Source organism: Panthera onca, chromosome D4 (assembly GCF_046562875.1).
Source record: "Panthera onca isolate mPanOnc1 chromosome D4, mPanOnc1 haplotype 2, whole genome shotgun sequence".
Taxonomy (NCBI): domain Eukaryota; kingdom Metazoa; phylum Chordata; class Mammalia; order Carnivora; family Felidae; genus Panthera; species Panthera onca.
The window spans coordinates 17,327,183-17,348,596 of record NC_138351.1 but is presented as its reverse complement, the minus strand read 5'-3'; the positions used below and the strand labels follow the sequence as shown (position 1 = coordinate 17,348,596).

Here is a 21,414-nt window from a genome sequence, read left to right as displayed (position 1 = left end):
GAAATGAGTGGCAGTTTTCTGGATGGTGCAGGAAAGAACAGTATATCCCATTACTGCCGCTTGTCAAAGGTACCTACTTTTGATACCCATGGCAGGAGTTTATGTCCACTAGATGGCGTTGTTGTGTTAACGAAACGAGAACCAAGTGAACACTTTGGCTTAGGAGCCTGCTAAATTTGAGACCAGCCACGACAATCTAATTCCATGCCTGAGAGTCTGATGGAAGAAACCTCCAAACTTTACAGCATATCCAGAGAACTCTAAAGACTAGTGGCATCGAGAACTACTTAGGAAAAATATATGCTAGCTTTTTTCTGAGCATCGAAGTTTGTAGAAAATCTGGAGGCGTTTTGAAACCATGTAGTCCAAATGCATCAGTTCATAAATAAATAGACTGAGGGCCAGAGAGGAAGTGTTACTTGGAGAACGGTACCCAGACTTGATGGCTTTGGCTGTAGTTCTCTTTCCCTAATACTTCCAACTGATTCTAAATCACAGAGAAACTGCTTTCTGAATTCTTGGAAGACTTTCTAAGTCTCCGTACGGGGCAGAAGGCTGCCCAACGATGACGAGTTTTTGCCTCATTATGTTTTATACAGATGTTCAAAATCAGTAGCAGACTCAGACACTTAGATATTAAGGAAAAAATGGAACCTATTTCTTTTTCTTTTTAACATGTCTCTTGGAAATTGAGTGAGCCCACCTTAAAAGACTGTCCCTATTGGTTGACAGTGCAGTTCGTGGGTATTAAACCCAGAGCGGGTAACAGGGTAACAGATAAGCAAAAGGACTCTGGAATCAGACTGTCCTGGTGGACCCGAAGGACCCTGGGAAGGTCATGAGACATCTCTAAGCCTCTGTGTCCACATCTGTAAAATGGGAATCCTACTTTTACTTATAAGGTGTTTGTAAAAATTAAATGTGTGTGAAGTGCCTGTGACGTCATTAAAAAACAAGGTTAAAGGGAGCAATAATAATGAATAATGAATTTTTGTTGCGATAGCGGATGTTCCGTTTTCTGTGTCTCTCAGTTGTGAATGTCTTTACAGGGGCTTTGTCAATCACCTCTTCAGTCACGGTCACGTGCTAAATTGCTGAACGAGAGAAATAACGTTTCAGGTTGTATAACTGTGTAACATCACTTCTTCCTCACCCAGATGGCAGAAGTAGCCAAGGATACATATGGCATGTGCTTCATTATGTGTTCACGTCAACTTTATTTAAAACACTCGTAGGCTCCGGGCTCCTACTCACAGTTTAGACAGAGAAGGTGACTGGCATCCAAATAATAACAGCTAAGAGCAATTGAACACTTGCCGAGTGTCCAACATCCCTCTGCTTTGCGAGTATGAACTCATTTAATTCTTACTTACAACCGTGTGATCTAGGAACTAACACTTTTCTCTTTTTAAAGAGGAGGAAGCCGGGATCCAGCAACTCATCCCAGCTGAAAGAAGCCAGAGTCAGCATTTGAACTCAGGTGGCCTGGGTCTTAAGGACTCTGCTCGGCCAGGATGAGGTCAGGATGAGAGGGGGAGGTTGCTCCAAGGTTCCTGAGACCGAGCTTGCTCCCCAACCCCCAGCCCCCAAATACCACAATGAAGCCTGATAGAGACCTGCAGCCTCGGTACCCAGGAGGCTCATGTGTTAAACCATCAATATTTTTATGGCAGTTAGTTGATGAGCTCAACTGGTTAAACATTTAATAGACTCCTGAGCTTAACAGGGTAAAACAAAGTTGTAACAGGTCGGGAGAGGGCATTCCTAGGGACAGGGCACTCTTGAGGACCACGCCTTAAGGGATCAAAGCTCACTGCAGCCAAAGGAGGGTCAGGTTGCTGAAGCAATCATGCCATCATGCCTGTGACTAGCCCTGTTCGCTGTAACTCATTTGTTGCTCGTATGTTCCGTGACATTCCAGACTACCCTCTTTTCACAGCCAGTGATTCAGACTCTATTCCTATGTAGAATTCATGAATTCAGATTTACAAGAGGCTTAGCCATCTTTCTGGTCTACCCCTCTGCCTTTGAAAAGAAGCCAACTGAGGTCCCATTTGCTTACGGTTTGTCCCAAGTTATCTTAGAGCAAGAACCAGAGCCCTGCTCATTCGGTTATCACATACCGGTTCTACATCCCTTCCCTATTATTTATTTTAAATAGTATCATCACTCAGAATTCTTGCTGAAATTCCCGTGTTTATGCCAAATTGAGCCCAAATTCAACAGATAGGTTCTGTTCTTTACGGATAGCGTCTTTCCGTTTTCAATTCCTTCTCTCCTCCTTTGCTTGACATAAACTTTTATGGGGCTGGAGTACAATGCCATTTATTATTACAACACACTTTTTAAATCAGACAGTCTTATTATTATCATTTTTTTTTTTTTTTCCTTAGAAGCCACGAATGCAAGTCATTGACTCTAGACCTGAGAAAATGCCCGGCCTAAACAAGACCATGGCAGCTTCAAAGCGCGATTGCCAACAGCGAGGTGGGGGAGGAGACCGCCACTTACCGATTTCAGTCATCGTTATCCCGGGTGCTAGCTGCCCGTTGTTGAAAGAGCTATAGGTAAACAAGTTGGGTACGGAGGTGAGGTCATAGATAGGTTCTTGCTTTATCTGTTTGATTCCAGTCATGTCAAGTCCTGACTGATCAGGGGACGGCTGGCCGGAATCCACGCTGTAATAGCCCTCGGACTTGGGCAGGTCGATGACGTGTCCGTTGGCGTAGGCGCCGCCGGCCTCGTTGCTCAGGTTGCCCAGGCCGTTGCTGATGCTGCCGCTGTAGACCCTGGCGAGGGCTTCCGCCTCCCCGCTCTGCTGCTGCCGCTGCTCCTGCAGCCGCTGCTGGTGCTTCTGCACCTCGGCGTACAGGCTGTCCCTCTGCTTCTTGGACATCCTCCCGAACTTCACAGCTGCGTTGGAGAGACAAGCAGAAGAGGGCACTTGGGGTTATCATTCCCGATCCATCCGAGGGGGGTCACGGACGGTTGTCCCCTCAGCTTCCAGCGCACAAAATCCCAGCACCATAGCGGAAGGCCCCATGCGTTCGCACCCCACATTTGGTGAAAGGCTATGTTCAGGGGTGTTGTGCTGGTGTATGAGCAGAGCGAGAGCTAACCATGAGCTAGGAAGGAATGCCAGGACTTAAGTTTATTTCTGATGGCCATGAAGTTAGAAGGCATATTTCCTTGGTTCTTTCTTACGTGTGTGTGTGTGTGGGGGGAATCCACAAACCAAAAACTACAAATGGTACCTGCTGTTAAAATGTCAACCAACATTCAATATTAGCTTACCCTACTAAGCATTAGGGTTCCTAGATTGTTGGGTAGGGCCCTATTATTTCACGATTTTCATTTTTTTAAATCTCTGGACATGCCTCACCTTTTTATTATAAATGTTTATTTATTTATTTTTGAGTGAGAGAAAGAGAGAGAGGGAAACACAAGCGGGGGAGGAACAGAGAGAGAGGCAGACACAGAATCCGAAGCAGACTCCAGGCTCCGAGCTGTCGGCACAGAGCCCGATGTGGGGCTCGAACTCACAAACTGAGAGATCGTGACCTGAGCCGAAGTTGGACGCTTAACTGACTGAGCCACCCAGGCACCCCCTCACTATTTTCTACACAGCATGTTGGGTAAGACCAACGCTGTGGGGGAGGGTGATAAATGCAATTTTAAGTAAGTATTTGTCTTCAGCTGGCTTTTGGGATCCAATTCAAAGAATATTTGGAAAACAGCAATCTTGTTAAGTCCAATACTCAGCAAGGAAGCCCACAGCTACCCCTCCTTTCTTGTTCTACCAGCCCCAAGTTTTATATTGCCCTTCTCTTCTGGCAAAATCCTTAACCATCGTGAGGAAAAAGGAGGAAAAGTCTGTAAGAGGTCACAGAGTAATCTGAGGATGCTTTGATCTGAATTCATTGTTTCTTAACTGGTAGAGTTTGACCTCCTGATTTGTTACGGATATTGACATTTTCCCTCACAAACTGTCAACTCCCAGTTTAGGCTGTGAATATTTTAAGTGAGAGGCCACCTTGTCTGCATCATCAAACACTATGTCCTGCAGTTCATGTTAACGGTGGGGACTACGGCAAACTTGGAGGCTCCTCTCGGAGTTTCTATTTTCTTTTCTTTCGTGACAGTGTTCTCATCACCTGTTGGTATTTGGAAGCCCAGGGAATGTAGAAAGAAGGAAGTGGAGGGTAGGAACAGGTCCAGTTCCTGGAATCAGTTAGTCGGGTTCGTGAGAATGATTTCTGAAAATAACTACATGGTGAAGTGCTTAAGGACTCTCCGGCACAGAGGGCCCACAGAAGAGATTCCTACTGTGGAAGAGCCACCCCCCTCCCCGCTGGCCATGTTCCATCAGTGCTCGTCTTCTCCTTCTGTTGGCTACAGAGTTATCAAATTTTATCTGAGCATCGGCTGTTCAGAATGGAGACCACATTTCCCAGCCTCCCTCACCGCCAGGTGCAGCTATGAGATTAAGTTCTGGATAAGAGGAGGTAAATAGAAATGCTGCATATACTTCTCAGTGTTGGGGCTCACTGTTTTCTTCTTTCCTGCCTGCTGGATTGTGGATATGAGGACTGGATTTGTAGCAGCCCAAACTTCCTGTTTTTCCTTAATCCTCAGTAAAAAAAAAAATGTTCAGGCATTCTGACACTGCCTAAATAGAAAAACAAAGGGGTGATTTATCCAGTAAGTTTTCTGAATGAAGACAATTCATCTGTTTAATTCAGACCAAACTCCCCTTTCTACCTCTACTGTCATTTTAATAGCGTCTCGAATCATTTAGATCATTGTGTTTAACTTTGTTGGTAGAGATACTATCTTTATTAGGTTCTGTTTCTCAGAGACACATGGATTTGCTTATTAATTGCGGTGATATTTCCAGTTTGTCCATGGGGCAAATCCTAAAGTAAATTTTAGGGAAAGCATTCCTTTGTATCTTTATATTATAACTTTACAAATATTATATATATTATGTAATATAATAATTTTTAAATAAATAAATTTATAAATAAATAAATATAAATTCTCTGGGGAAAAAACTTTTTATATCAGAAAAAAATAAATCATGATAACTTTTGATTCAGGAAGAACTCCCCACCCCCCCCCACCCCCCCACCCCACCCCCAGCAAGATATGAATGCGACATTCTTCTTTATTTGCTAACCTGTCTTTTGCATTCAGGTAGGTTCAGAACAGCAATTTGTTACAGAACTCCTGAGGATGATACAAAATTTCTATCTATTGGTAGATTAAGATTTTGGTGGAAGTAGATTACTTTCTGAGTTACTTTAGTAGAAGAGCTTTTGCATTTGTTTGTTTAAAATCTATTAGAGAGCAAAGACTGAGAAGAGGAGGCTCTTCTATCATGGAGACATAAATGCAGTGCCTCCTTTTAAAACCCTTTCCATTTAAACCTTGCTTTAGATTTCCATGCACTCTATAGTTAGGTGAAATATACTTGTGGTAGATTGATTTCATTAATGACCCTGATTCCTCTTACCTATTTCTATGCCCTTCCTGGTGTAAATATGCAATGCCTTTTCATTCCAGGCAGGCGCCCTGCCTCACCACTTGCCTCAGGGGCACGTTGATGAGGGAGCTTAAGGCAAGCTGACAGGCGACACGCCCCCCCCCCCCCCCCCCCAGGTGGGATATGTGTGATGTTCCTCAGGCACTCCTGGCTGCCCAAGAACAAAAGAAAGGGGGGAAAAATGATAGAGATCATAGTCCTGAAGGACCTAAAAGTCTCCATCACCCCTCCAGAGTGATTGTGGGAAATAAAGGCTGAAGGAAATGGCAGATAGAACTCTATTTCTTTATGGCCTGCAGCGCATTGATAAATACTTGAGGCAGGCAGAGTAAAATGTTTCTCCAGGAACTAACTCCTTACTGTCTTCATGTTAATGCTTTGCTAGAGGGAAAACAACTTTAGCTTGACAACAGCTCGGCCTCCAGTACCCTGTGAGTCTTTAGCATACGAAAATCTCTCTGGAAACTTCCCCTGGACTTTACCTCCCCCAACCCCACAGTATATAACCAGTCTCTCCTGGTTCTTTGGCAGCTCTTCCTGCCCACGGGTCCTGTCCCCATGCTTCAATAAAATCACTTTTTTTGCACCAACAGACATCTTCAAGAATTCTTTCTTGGTTGTCGGCTCTGGACCCCATGAGCCCCACTGTCACCCCCCAAAAACCTCATCAATGTGACCTGCTTTGGGCCAGTGAGATACTGACATATGTGATACAAACAGAAGCTACAAAAGTTCTTAGGTGACTGAATCTCTCACCACAAAAAGGATGTGCCTGCACTAGCTTGCTAGACGATAAGGTCTTTGCAGAGAAGGCCATCTACCCTCAGCAGAGGCACAGACTGACCTCTAGCTGGCAGCTGATGAATGAGCGAACCCAGTTAAGACTCTACATTTAATAATTTTAGGCCCAGAAATCTGCTGTTGACCGTAGATCTCATAATCCAAGCAAACAATGTCAAATCAGTAGGCTGTCAAGACCTCTGTCCTGGTAAACATCTGAAAACCCAATGGTGAATAGTGATGCCTTTTCCAAGGTATTGACTTATCAGGTCACTGAGCAAACTGAAATATTTTCAGAGACGACCTAAAGCTCCACTACATTTTGGAACTAACAGACTTCATTCTAAATAAAGAACTTTGCTGGCAATTACTCTAATATTATTTTAGAATAGATTTTTCCATTCATGTCAGAAACAGTGATGTCCTAGTGGTTTTGTGCCCCTTTCCTATCATAAAAGTAATGACATATTTGGGGAAAACAGTTACGGTACATGGAACAAATAAATCTACCCAACTTTCCTGACGTGTATAGAATCCCTTTGTCACTATCTGTGAAAACATTTGTTGTATTCATAGGGGTATTTTTAACAAAGGCTGTATTACTGTTCTATTTTCAAGGATTAGCATTCTTCTTACCACTACCCATTAATCAGAATGGCACATGTTTTAAGTGTCTGCCCCTCTCAGACTTGAATCATTCTGTTAATGATTTTCACTTGAGTATAGAGGCAGCCTCTTGTTAAACTGCTAGCTCTCAAAGAAACTTGCACGATTCTGTATACATTGCAAGTGCCTTATAAATATTCAGTGATGGTGGTATTTACTCATGATATGCTCTTATCATTCACTCTGATCTCATACTAGCAAAGAACAATTTTATGCAAAGTATCGGGGATCTTTTCATTTTTATTTGGATTGTGGCATTCTAAGTGGAATGGAAGTTTTTGGAGTAACTGTAAAACAAAGTCATTGCTTCTTTGAAGATTTCTGCTTACCAACACACGACAACTAGATATATGCTGTTGGTTTCAAGAGAGCCCAATTGTAGAACTATCATCTGTGACTTTCTGTAGTCATTTTGGAAATTATTTTATCTCACAATCTTCTGGCTGTAAAGTTCACCATGCTCATATCTTGTTGCTTACCAAGCAAACTGGTCTTAATTTAACTTTTTTCAGTTTCAAGGATGTGCCTTTTTTTTTTTATAGTGCTCCAAGCTTTGTAGAAAAGATCAGATTCAATCTACCCAACCTTATTCCTAATTTCAAAATATTCTCTCACATCCTTCTCCTTTTCCAATAGAACTTCCTGTGATGATCGAATGTCATCTATGCTTTCCAAAATGGTAGCCACAGGCACATGGGGCTATTGAGCCCTTGAAATACAGCTAGTGTGACTGAAGAAGTGAATTTTAAGTTGTATTTAATTCTAATTAATTTAAATTTAAATAGTGACATGTGGCTACCATTCTGGATATCGGACAATGCTGTTCTGGATAAATAGAAACCTAATTTGTGAAATCTGTCCTCGTAAGGTAGCTACTTACATGTCATTAGGAGGATGCCTATTCAATTATTGCAATGTGAGTATCATGTTTTCTCTTTGGGGCTCAGTATCTTCCTACGGACACCAAACATTTTTCTGGTTTTTATTTGTTTGTTTGTAGTAGTACGATTGGAAACAGTTTATCCTAAAGATTCCTGCAACTAACATTTACGAAGCTTCCAGTTAAAAAGAAAAGTAAATATGATGGTGGAGAATATGTGATGGGCATATACATGCTATCAGCTCTCACACATAAATACATGCATGTCTTCACCTTTAAAAATTGTTTTAAGTAGTCTTCACGCCCAGTGAGGAGCCAAACGCGGGGCTTGAACTCATGACCCTGAGATCATGACCTGAGCTGAAATCAAGAATCAGACGCTTAACCAACTGAGCTACTCAGGCATCCCGGTTTCACCTTTTCATACACATAAACACACGCGTATATATTCCAAGTGGATTTGATTTTTGATTCTCTGCCCAAACTAAATTTGAACAAATCTGTTACTGCTGAGTTTTTTTGTCTACTCATCTATGTGCCATGGCTAATAAACCATGATCAAAGTGGAAATTCAGGACAGAATGAAAGTCCAGTGATTTTAAAAGTCATATCAAGCTATCTACAAGTAGCCATCCATGGTTTTTTAGTGGCCACGTAGGTGAAATAAACAATCTTGGTGCCATGCATCCCTGACAGAAAACAAATGCGATTATCAAAATGAAGATGCCACTTTGTGTCTGAAGGAACGTGGGCAAGGTGTATGTGGAAAGAAGCCAGGTATGAGGGCATCTGAACTTGGCTACTAGCACTACTGTGAAAGCACTTTGAAAATACCTGCTCAACCAGTAGAAGGTAAATATAATAAATTAATGGCAGGGGAAGTACCAGCTCTCATTGCTGGGTCCTCGCTACAAATAGGTAATCACCAATAAGTTCAGGGATTTTTAAGCCATCAATACCACAGGCCAGACATTACATATCAACAGGAGATAAAACCTGTTCAGCTACCCTGGTATTAGTAGAATTTATTTGGTATAAAGGAAATACTCTTGGTAATCAAGGTTCAGACGAAACTTCCTCTTGCGTAACAGGAAGAATTGTTCTCCCTTAGGAAGAATCCTTTTTTTTTTCCTTCTGCTGGAACCTCTTATCCTCATTTCCAACCACCGCTCCTACCCTGGAGCATTTCTCCTTGTCATTAGTTTTACATAAGACACAGTTAGGAGGTATTTTGGAGGATGTCCCTGGCATCCTCAGAATGGTCTCTGGATCTAAAACCAAGATGAATCACTATCCTGAATCTCCGGTATCTTCAGACACTGTATTGCTTTTACTCGCAAGTTTATATGCTACACTACATTTCTTCCCCCTTGAGAAAAGATCGTGGCTCTGTCCATTAAATGACCCTCCCTCCCAACACACTTTTTTTTTTTTTTTTTTTTTTTGCCATGGTATTCAAACAATCTCCTAGATTTTGTAGACATTGGACCATAAGCCCATCTCTTGTCTATGATTCTGTTCACCAGCACAGACCAAAGATCTGCCCTTCCAAAAGAGACACTTCCTTTTATTGTAGGAAGAAGTAACAAAGAAAAATAACCAATGGCTCAATCTCTTTGCACAATTAGTGGAGTTTTTCATACACTGTCAATTAATATGCTGCCTCCATATAGCAGAAACAAAGTACAAAATCATCAACTAAAGTTCCCGTAGAATTGCACTAAATAAGTGCTTAAAACCACTAAATCCCTACCTTCCACTTTCTTCACTTTAGTTATGTGAAAGTACACACCCTAGGAGTATATTTACATGGCTAGCAAGTCTAGAAAAGCAAAGAAACACAAAGTCAGGTAGTTAATAGAAAAGCTTGGAAACATGTCTCTGTAGTTTTAGAAGCTACCTCTACACTGAAGGGCTCAAGGTCAAATTCTTTTTATTTTCTGGATCCAATTTGCCTCATAGGTATACTTTGATGCAATACAAGTTTAGGTGGGATGGGAAGTAGAAAAAAGGTAAACTTTTATGATATAAGTATTTGGAGAATGCAAGCTAAGAAGTAAGCAGTTTTTAGGTTTAGATATCAAGACTTACGCAGAACGGATTCTATCCAAATGAGTAAAAGGCTCACATTTAATTTAATAACTCATAAAACTCCCTATATACCAAGAGATGGTGTATGCCAACTATCCCTATTTCTTTAAGATCTGGAAGTCTCCCTGTCTCCGTCCATCTCTCTGTCCCTCCCTCCTTTCTTCCTATCTTCCTTCCTTCCTTCCTTCCTTCCTTCCTTCCTTCCTTCTTTCCACACTACCTTGAACTTCATTACAAGAATGTGACCAGGAGTAGAGAATCTACAATGAATCACATAAAGAGAATAAGTACCAGGGGAACTGTCTGTCTCAGGCTCTAGGTAAAAGAGAATTCCATGGTTCATTCAACAAACATTTAGGTGCCTGCCTTTAACCAGATCCTGAGGATACAGTGAGAACAAGACAGAAGTGCCCTCAGGACTCAGGGTGGCTCACAATCTGATACAGGAGTGCTGTAGCCAGTGTTAGGGGTGGGAGGGTGGGGGTAAGGTGGGAGATAATGAGTTTAGATGAGTGCTTAAAAATGGAAGCAACACTAGATAAAATTCTTTGTGTGTGTTTGTCTCTTCAATTAATCTAAGAAAATCAGTGGGGGGCCCAGCTCACCCATTTGGGTCATATTCTGAGAAGGACACCAGTTACACAGCCCTTTTAAGGCTTGGACTTATGCTATAGCTTTTGAAATTTTCATGATGCTTTAGAAAGTCCATGGCCAATAATAGTAGGGCTTCTGGGCTTCCTATGGAAGTAGGTTCTGCTGCTTAATATCTCCACACACCAAGCAACTCATGTACTAGTCAGACTCACCCAGTGACAAAATAGTCCTGGTTTGCCTCGCATGTTCCCTGGTTTTAGCTCTGAAAAATCTCACATCCTAGGAACCACTCATGCACATGCAAACTTTTGAACCTTGGCCAATGTGGCTTTCACCCAACCTTATTAGTACAGCTTGCTCCACGAGCTCCAGCAAAGTCTTTCCTGTATTCCTATTTTATGGGGCAATGCGCAGTTTTTAGAAGTTCTGCCAGCACGTTTTCTTTTCTTTTTATCCCCAATTCCCTTTGTCTAAAATCCTTCCAATGGCTTAAATAGACTCCAGCAAAGCATCCATGTGAAAGCCTTTAATTTTTTTACCAATGTTTATTTATTTTTGAGAGAGGGGGGGTGCGGTGGGGGAAGAATATGTCAGAAAGGGAGGGGCAAAGAGAGAGGGAGACACAGAATCTGAAGCAGGCTCCAGGCTCTGAGCTGTCAGCACAGCTTGAATTCATGAACCACAAGACCAAAACCTGAGCTGAGGTCAGATGCTTAACCAACGGAGCCACCCAAGCGCCCCACGTGAAAACCTTTAAGAACCTGGAAGGCATGTCTTACCATCTCTCGACATCCCGAGGGCAAGACACTTCTGCAGTCGGCAGTGTTGGCAACGGTTTCTGTTGGTTCTGTCGATTAAACAGTTTCTCTGCCTTGGGCAGGAGTAAGAGGCATTGTTTTGCTGGCTCCTCCTGAAGAATCCCTAGAAGAAAAGAGAATGGGAGGGAGATATTATTTATAAGAAGGAAAACGGAGATAATTAACATACACGTTTGAGACAATTAACATACACGTTTGCTATATTTTCTACCGTGAATGTAATGGAGTTTAATAAAAAAACAACAACTTTTTTTTTGATACTTCTCCTTGGATACCTTACAGATGATTTGCCTGGGGGAAAATATGTACCATCTACAGAGATAGGAAGGCATCTTTCATTCATTCATTTAATCAGTGTTTACTAAAGACATTTGTGCGCTGTGTTCTTTGCAAAGAAAAACAGGACAGAGTTCCGGGCATCAAAGGAATGGCAGAGGACAGTGTCACTGCTAAGCCAAATATGACAAAACTTGAGGGGGAAAATAACACAGGCTTATGTCAAGTGCTGTGGGGGACATTGGTCACAAGAGCCGTACTGAGGAGGGTGGGTTCAGCATGTGCCAGTATCTTCCCGGTTTCTAAGAAGCATTTTACCCATTTGAAAAACTTTAAATATGCCCAGAAGGCATCTGCAAGGTTGTTTTTTTTAAACCAGTGATGTGCCTTATAATTAACCATATTTTTAAATAAAGCAAATATAGTATATAAACTGTTCAATAAGAATAAGCAATAAATAGACTATAGAGATGTAGGAGGTTTTCGTGCAAGTTAGGTTTCTTTCTGGTACAGTTAACTGCCATGAACCATACGTTACCATTCTAAATAAATCCATAACTGAGTTAATTATTAAAAAACTTTCTTTGGGGTGGCTAGGTGGCTCAGTTGGTTGAGTGTCTGACTTCGGCTCAGGTCATGATCTCGTGATTTGTGAGTTCGAGCCCCACATCAGGCTCTGCACTGACAGTGAAGGGCCTGCTTGGGATTCTCTCTCTCTCTCCTCACTCTCTGCTCCTCCCCCACTCCTGCTTTCTCTCTCTCTCTCAAAATAAATAAAAAAAATTTTTTTTAATTAAAAAATTCTTTGGATACTATGCGCCTTAGCTATCTTACAGAAAACCCTAAAGGTGGGGCAGGGGGCTCCTGGGTGGCTCAGTCAGTTAAGCATCCAACTTTAGCTCAAGGCATGATCTCACGGTTTGTGGGTTCGAGCCCCACGTCACGCTCTGTGTTGACAGTTCGGAGCCTGGAGACTGCTTCAGATTCTGTGTCTCCCTCCCTCTCTGCCCTCCCCCTCTCATGCTCTGTCTCTCTCTCTCTTTCTGAAAAATAAATAAACATTAAAAAAATTAAAGAAAACTTTAAAAAAAAGAAAAGAAAACCCTAAAGAGGAAAATCTGGGTTTCCTCGATTATCAGCAGGAGGACAGAGCAGGGCTGGGACTAGGGTGTGGCTAGTCAGGCACCCATCTTGGCCACAAAATTTAAGGATTGCCAAAAAACCTGTCAATCAGGATAAGTAATATTTTAACACAATATATTAAGAATCAACATTAATGCAAAACACCCCAAAAAGTTTAAAGAGGATCAAGATCATCGATTTTCCTTTAGTTTTGGGCTCTCGTATGACATGGCCTGTCACTATAAAGAGAGCTTGTCACTCTTTTCTTTTTTTTAAGTTTGTTTATTTTGAGAAAGACAGAGATGGTGTGAGTGGGTGAGGGGCAGAGAGAGGAAGAGAGAGAATCCCAAGCAGGCTCTGCACTGCCAGCACGGAGCCCGATTCAGGGCTTGAACTCAAGAAACTGCGAGATCATGACCTGAGCCAAAACCAAAAGTCGACGCTTAACCGACTGAGCCACCCAGGTGCCCTGTGAGCCTGCCACTCTTATGAAGAACTTCGGAAATGGGTAACTCGGAAATGGGACAAGAGAGAAAAAAATGCCAACTGGTTTTGTGTTGTAAGCCCCAAGCCATTCAAAACAAGGACTAGTTTGGTCCCCTCGGACCAGTGGTGGCAGGATGAGATATCCAACTGTCCAGTGTGAATGAATTCACAGAGCCCTTTCAAACAGAGATCCCATCCAAGCTGCCAGGGATTGAAAGGACGTACTCCATATACAAACGGTCCCTGACTTCAATGGTTCAATTTACGATTTTTCGACATTACAGATGGTCTGAAAGCAATACACATTCAGTAGAAATCATACTTCGAATTTTGAATCTGGATCTTTTCCCAGGCTAGTGAGAGACAGCACGATGCTCTTTTGTGACGCTGGGCAGGGTTGCGGCCACAGCTTCCAGTCAGCCCAGCGATTGTGGGGGTCAACGACCTATAGCGCTCACAGCCATTCTGGTTTTCATGTTCAGTACAGTATTCAATAAATTACATAAGACATTCCATGCTTTATTTACGAGGGGCTTTGTGTTAGGCGATTTTGCCCAATTGTAGGCTAAAGCAAGTGTTCTGAGCACATTTAAGGTGGGCTAGGCGAAGCTATGATGTTCACTGGGTTGAGTATATCAAATGCATTTTTGACTTAAGATATGCTCAGCTCACAGTGAGTTTATAGGGACATAACCTCATGTAAGTCAAGGAAGATCTGTGCCAGCAAAGGTGTCAGAAAGAGAAACTTTGGCCCATCAGTCTTGGTAAAAGATGACTTGGGAATTTACATTTTAAGAAAGAATTGGTGGTTTTTTATCTTCGGATACTCCAGTGCCACTTAGCAAAAGAGCTGACGGAGAAGACTTCTAAAGTCACAGCTACAGGCCTAATTTAAGGCCAATTTGACATTAATTACGAGGCATTTCTTGCTTATCTGTTGCTCATTATTGCAAATGAGGTTTTTGGCACGAAAAAGAGATTCTGTTTCAAATGTTATTGAATGAATAGGAATTTGAATTAAGTGCGCAAGCTGAACTGATGTTATTTAAAATGAGTTGTTCATGTTGACTCAGAACGGTATTATGAAAATTCAGAGGTTGATACCGAATGCGCTGACACTGACATCTTATTCTAAACGGAATTTCTTGAGTTTTCCAGTTGGAGAAAAACACAGCATATTTACAAATGTGGGTTTTTCCATGAAATAAAAAAAAAAAAAAGTAGTGCCGCGTAAAATGTCATTTTGACTAAAACTTCAGAGTATGCTTCAGAATAGCAGCATAATTTCTTTGATTGTGTTTCCTGCTTTAAATAGAAAAGATGGCCGTACCCTACACACTTGTTTTAGCTGTTGGTCTATGGAATATATTTGTAAGGTTAGTTAAACCTTCTGTGTAAAATGTTTTGCTTTTTAACAGGAACATACCTTCATATTTTGAAATCGGGCCTTTTCCAAATAGAGCTTTCACAGTGACACAGATCTCCACTGTGACACTGATCTAAAAATATATATACTTGGTGGGTACTTAATAAACTAGACCAGAGGCCTTAAAAATACCTACTAAACCAACACAGTAGTGGAAATGCTTTCTCTGGAGGGTTTGGATTCCGAAATTATTAGCATTTATGAAGAAAACTATTTGCCTACCTCCCCGAGGTAGTAATAGCTTACTCTAAGGAGGGTAAAAAATTGCTGATTAGTAATTTTGCTTTATTGTGTCTTCTGATGAGTTGAAAACTTTGCATCAAGGTGGATAACATGCAGTTTTTAATCATAGGTCTGCAGAGCAAACAGAGGAATACAAGGAATATCTCAGGATGTTCAAATATGGATTATCACTAATCACCTTTGAGGTCAGGATGTTGATGGGCGAGTTACATTCACGCTATTCTCCCTTCTCTGTGTCCTCTTCCCACTTTAGTTTCATTTTTTTCTTTTCCTTTTCTTTGCTTGAGTTTCAATTTCAGAATTCATACTTTTTGAGACCATTATGAAGACCTTGTCAAGTGTTCTCATAGCATGACTACTGGAGAATTATGGTATGTTTTGTCTCATGTATGTTTGACTCTGTGAGGATTAAGATTAGTCCTTAGAATCGGTGATCGTCTTACATCTCTTTCAGGCTACTTATTTGTTTTTTTTAATTAAAAAAATGTTTTAAGTAATCTCTACAACCAATGTGGGACTTGAACTCACAACGCACGCTCTATGGACTGAGTCAGCCAGTGCCCACAGTCTACTGATATAAATTCTTTCTGCCTGCATCTTTTTAAAAAAATTTTAAAAGTTTTAATTATTTATTAGAGCTACAGAGAGAACACAAGTGGGGCAGGGGCAGAGAGAGAGGGAGACACAGAATCGGAAGCAGGCTCCAGGCTCTGAGCTGTCAGCACAGAGCCCGACGTGAGGCTCAAACTCACAAACTGTAATCATGACCTGAGCTGAAGTCAGACGCTTAACCGACTGAGCCACTCAGGCGCCCGCCCTGCTTGCATCTTTGGTCAAAAATATGATTGTTTTCATCAATAACTTCGCCAACATATCACTTTTCACTCCCAGATTACACTGCATTTTGTTCCGTGACACGTTGCCCTTTGAAATTAGGTGTGGAATTGTTTCTTATTTCCCCCTTGACACTTAGTCTCTCTTGTTTTTCCTTCTAAGGAAGAATTTTAAACACTTACTGTGAAGTTTCAAGTTTCCCTTATTTCGGATTAAGTCTCTGTTAACTGCTATTTTCAACTTTGTATTTTAAGAGCATCTTGCTCATAGGAATTAGTTTGTTTTTGGAAGGATTGGTTCAATGTCCTTGGAGGGGAACGCTGGACCAAGAATGAAAAATCCTGTGTTTTTGGCCATACTTTTTCACTAACTAGATCAGTGATGTTGGCCAAATGACATAATCTTGTTTATACTTCATTATCTCATTGAAAATGAGGAGGTTGGGGCAGATCATTTTTAATTACTTCAGAGATTATCTGGTATCCTTCTAACATTCCACGACTCTACTTCTTCTTTTCTGGAATGTGAGAATAAAGGATGAACATATGCATATTGCAACTGTTACCTTGAACTTCATTTGTAAGCAGATAAGGAAACATAAGCCGTTGGCTTGCCATCTTTAACCTTTGGTTGTTTCATACAGTAATAAATGCCCTTGAGTTTACTGAAGGCAGTACAGTTAAAAGAGAGCAGGAGGCAGGATTTATATCTCTGTAAATGTGAATAATTCAAGCTCTTAAATAACAATCCATTTTCCAGTCGCGGTTGACCAGTTAGACGATCACAAAAAGCTAAAAGGCCAAGAACGGGAAGCCCACCCACCCACACACCAAGCAGAAATTCCCGAGTGTCAGCAGCAAGCACAAGAATCCTTTAGCAGGCCCTCTTTAAAAAGATGTCGCCACGCGCACGGTGACATACACGGATGCCTGGGGCAAACACAGATGCTGTTGGCAGCGTCCTGTCAAAGTCCCCCTACCTTGCAGCCTTCGCACGTGATGACTCCGTAGTGGATCCCGGAGGACTTATCGCCACAAATTTTGCATGGTATCACTTCAATTTGTGCTGCAAGGGGAAAACAGACATTTTGAGCTTCTTCCTTTTGCTTGCCTGGCTCCCTCCCCACCTCCCCCTGGCATGACCTGAGTGTTGGAAGACCCTGGCGTGGGCTCACCCACCACTATTGGCCCGGCTTCCTGAATCTTCTTCTAAGTGAAAAGGTATCTATCCATCTACCAAGGTTTGCTTTGTTTTTCGAAAACTACAAAATATAACCAGGGACCGGAAGTCTTCTAAACTCTTACTTCACTGCTTTCTCCTTTTTATTTATTTATTTTTTTAAAATGTTTGTTTTATTTATTGTTGAGAGAGAGAGAAAGAGAAAGAGAGAGAGTGAGAGGCTGAGGGGGAGTAGAAGAGATAGAGAGAGGGAGAAAGAGAATCCCAAGCAGGCTCTGCGCTGTCCATGCAGAGCCTGATGTGGGGCTCGAACTCACAAACCATGAGATCATGACCTGAGCCGAAACCAAGAGTCGCACGCTCAGCCGACTGAGCCACCCAGGCGCCCCTGCTTTCTCCTTTTTAAACCTGACCTGGTTATTGGGGCGCCTGGGTGGCTCAGTCAGTTAAGTGTCCGACTTTTGATTTAAGCTCAAGTCATGATCTCACGGTTCATGAGTTTGAGCCCCGCATCGGACTCTGCACTGACAGCTCAGAGCCTGGAGCCTGCTTGGAATCCTGTCTCTCTCCTTCTCTCTCTCTCTCTCTCTGCCCCTACTCTACTTGCACATGCTCTTGCTCTCTCTTTCTCTCAAAATAGACAAGTAAACTTAAAAATTAAAAAAAAAAAACACATTCAAAAAATAAACCTGACCTGGTTATTAATTAGACTAAAAAAATCCCTTGAACCAGTGGCTTCGGTTTTCTTATTTTGCACTTCAAACATCAAGTCACTGAGTGTTATCATGCTGCCTTATTTCAACAGTATTTTAAATAAGTAAACAAAGCAAAGCTGAAATGGAAGGGCGTGATTTTATAAATAACGTGGCTGGATGTTTACTTCGAGTATGTCAGTGGTGACAATATTTATTGAGCACACTCCATACGTCCGCTAAAATAATAGAAGTTGTTGACACAAGATATATTAGTGACACAGATTATTTCATTCATAAAACAAAATTAATGCATGGAAAAACCAGGAGAAAATGATAGAACATGTGGCTCCTATGACTTCAATACGAAGAAAATAATTTCGTGGAGACGAAGACATTAGAGTTGATTCCGAAGACTGTTGGGCTGAAGTGAAAGGACAAGGCTGCTTCAGCAAGCAGAATGGAATGAAGGACTTCTGGAATGACTGTGGCTCGTGATCGTTGAGACAAACACTTCGGCTCCACTGGAGACGTGGGCCATATGGTTGGGTAGAGGGAGGGATAAGAGATTATGGAGCTCCTGGGAGTTAGGCAGAGGAATTTCTACCTGATACCACTGGCCACAAGGGTTCAAGGGAAGGAACGGGGTGACGACAGGATCAAAGTGGTGGTTTGGGTACCTTTGCTAACTGGAAACAGGCAGGAGACTAAAAGGCTATTCCGAACCCGGTGTCGGGAGATGGAAGTGTGGAAGACGTCAGTGGCAGGATAAGGGGAGAGGGAGAAGCAAATAGAAGGACAGTTCTATGAAGATAAATGAAAGAAAGGACACAGAGGTAGAAACTGATGAAGACTCCAAAGATGACTTCTAGCTTCACCCTTAGGATGAGGTTCAACAGTTGGTTTGACACAAATGGAATTGTTGGTAAGGCAACCACTTTATGGAACATGGTGGGGGTGGGGGACAGGATTTCCAGTTTGCATGTGTGCATGTGCAAGCACCTGTGTACAGAACCCTCTGGAAAGATGATTTTAAGGCATCAGCATTGAGGTTATGGATGAATCCACGAGATAAACTTTATTTAGAATGTAGTAATTCCTATGTCTCTGGTAGTATTCTAAGTGTTGTTAAAATTATACACACCAGGAAGATCTGCTATTCCCGTTCCCAATTTAAAATAATTATGCAAAATATGCCTCAAAATGCTTTGTACATCAATCTGCCATGTGGATGCTTTTCTACAGTTTCTCACCCTTGAATATACAAAACAGATAAATGCAAGACATAACCCTCATTGTCTTATTATTTTACATTTTAAAAAAGATAATACTTAGCTTGAGGAGAGCATCTTAAATTTTTTTTGAAATTCAATATTTCACGGTATGTTCAAATCATCTTTATAAGCAAAAAATTCAGCATTATGGCCTATTTTTCATACGAGAAAACTCAGAATCCAAGTGGTTAATGATGCCTTTGAGTTGATTTGGGAGATGGCAACCAGAAATTAGCCAATTTTCCTGATATTTTGTTCTGTGACCCTTTCCCTGCTTACCACAGAGACACAACATGAATACAATTTTAAATTTCTGTATTATTCTAATAGTGCCAGCTAAAGAGACAATGATAAAAATATCAAGAGATGAGACAAAGTCAACTAAAATACTTATTAGACTAAGTATTTCTATTGCTTCTGTTTTTTCAGCTTTCAGATTATATGAACTAGTATTTGTTTTCAAGATTTTCAAGATTGTGATATGGGGAAAACATGTGAGATCTGATGTAATTTCTATTCTGTTTTCCTGGATTCCTGTCCCGAACCTGATAATGATTGGGTCCATAGGTAAGATAAAAGTCTTATTTTGTTTCCTGGTTTATAAAGTTAGCTGACAAACTTCATAGATTTGTGAGGTTTAATGAGATATTTTATGTAGAACTGCCTTGCAAATAGTGAAGAGCTACAAAATGTCAGTTTTTAGCAGCGTCAGAATCATTGCTAACTGGTATTTCTAATGCTATTGGACGAGAATTATGACAAGCCACATTATTATTCCTTTACTAAAAATCTTATTTAAAAAATACAAATGAATGACACTATACATAATTTGTACTTTTTTTTTCTTTTTTTTTTTTTTTTTTTTTTTTAGCGATAACCTTTCACACAGTGGATTCTTTACAATGATTACAAAATTGACTAAAAATACCAGGTATCCATTGTATAGTTGTTAAGCTTATATGATATTAAGTCAGAGGTGCTCTTTGCATAAATTACTCCCCAGGGAGTAACTTACACGTGGGGAGAATCTGCTTCAATAAGTTCTTAATTATAAAATGATCTAACTCTAAAGGAAATGAAAATAGAGGTAATTTGCCCCCTAGGGTGTGAGAAGATGTTTTTGAAAGCCACAAAGGTTATCTTATACAACTTGGAAAATACAAATGGGATCAGGAATGATTCGGTAGAGTATCTGCATATTTATACATATTTATTATCTTAGCTCAACATGTAATCCTGAAGAACCATAAACATTTTAACAGTATTTTTAAAGAGAAAGAAGTCACTTAAAAGGACATACGTGTGTTGATATGTGTGGGGAGGGATTATCAGTTCAGAAAACCCATGGCCACTTTACCTATTAGGACAGAATGGGTCATATGAGGTTTGTTACAGGTGAAGATACTGGTTTTTTTTTGTTTTTTTTGAGAGAGAGAGCGCAAGTGAGCAAAGGGCAGAGAGAGAGAGAGAGAGAGAATCTCACGAGGGGCAGAGAGAGAGAGAGAGAGAGAGAGAGAGAGAGATGCGGCTCACCCCAAACAGGGCTCGTGTTTTACCCGAGGTAGGGATCATCCTTACTTGAAGCAGGGTTTGAGCTCACCTGATATGGGGCTCGAACTCACAAACCGTGAGATCGTGGCCTGAGCCAAAGACAGATGCTTAATGACTGAGCCACCCGGGCGCTCTAGGTGAAGATAAACGTAAATAATGGAAAGCACTAATCCTTTTCCTTTGTGCTCATTTAAAATACACTGCTTCTGAGCTACAACATCATAGTTCATACTATGTATTTTATAATACTTCAAGGCGGAGTATTCCAGACAAAGATGAGGACAATGCATGACGTAATTGCTCCGATGTTTGCCCCTTCCAAATGTCTAGCCATTACTCCAGCCACTGTCTCCCGGGCGGTGATGTTGCAGTGAATGCAGACACGGTGGCATGCTCTTTGTCATGGCTTCAGGCTGAACATCTAGGGAGGATTTGGTGGCTTGGACCCCACCAGCTGTGACAATGAAGGTGCTCTAAGGAAACTGCGGGGGAAGTTCAACTTTTCTCCTTTTGCATGACTCATGGATCAATTCAACGGTAGCGTTCTCTGAGCGACAAACGTAGGGGAGCCCCCATGCCCTGAGAGATGGCTCGAGGTGTGCTCCTTTCTCACTTTCTACATTGCTTATATCTTCCGCTCCCTTGTATCACTTTTATTGGTAATCCTCTGTGGAGACTATACTTAACATTGCATTTACCAATGAAATCTCTTTGTATATAAAAGCATATGTAAGTTTTTTGGGGAAATGATATTCTTAAAGAATATCATGAAATATTGAAACTAATTTGATGTTGTATCTTGTATTAGAACACTTAATGAAGTACAATTAATTTAATACCCTATGATTTATCAGGAAGGTCCTATTCAAGAACTATAAACTAGTCACAGTTTGTGTCTTCTTTGAAGATGGCGGGTCTCTCCTCTCCCCCCACCACCTCCTGAAGGCCCTTCCTGGC

General features: G+C 41.3%; 1 protein-coding gene across 3 annotated transcripts in view; it reads right to left on the bottom strand.

Moving 5' to 3' along the window:
- The window catches only part of RORB (RAR related orphan receptor B), a 392,263-nt gene that overhangs the window by 45,818 nt on the left and 325,031 nt on the right, over positions 1–21,414 (bottom strand). For all 3 annotated transcript variants that reach the window (XM_060610056.3, XM_060610057.3, XM_060610055.3), the window contains 3 exons: positions 16,741–16,826; positions 11,336–11,477; positions 2,512–2,913 (listed from right to left, as the gene is read on the bottom strand). In XM_060610056.3, the coding sequence (XP_060466039.1) occupies positions 2,512–2,913; positions 11,336–11,477; positions 16,741–16,826 (630 nt within the window). The remainder of the gene's footprint in view (positions 1–2,511; positions 2,914–11,335; positions 11,478–16,740; positions 16,827–21,414) is intronic.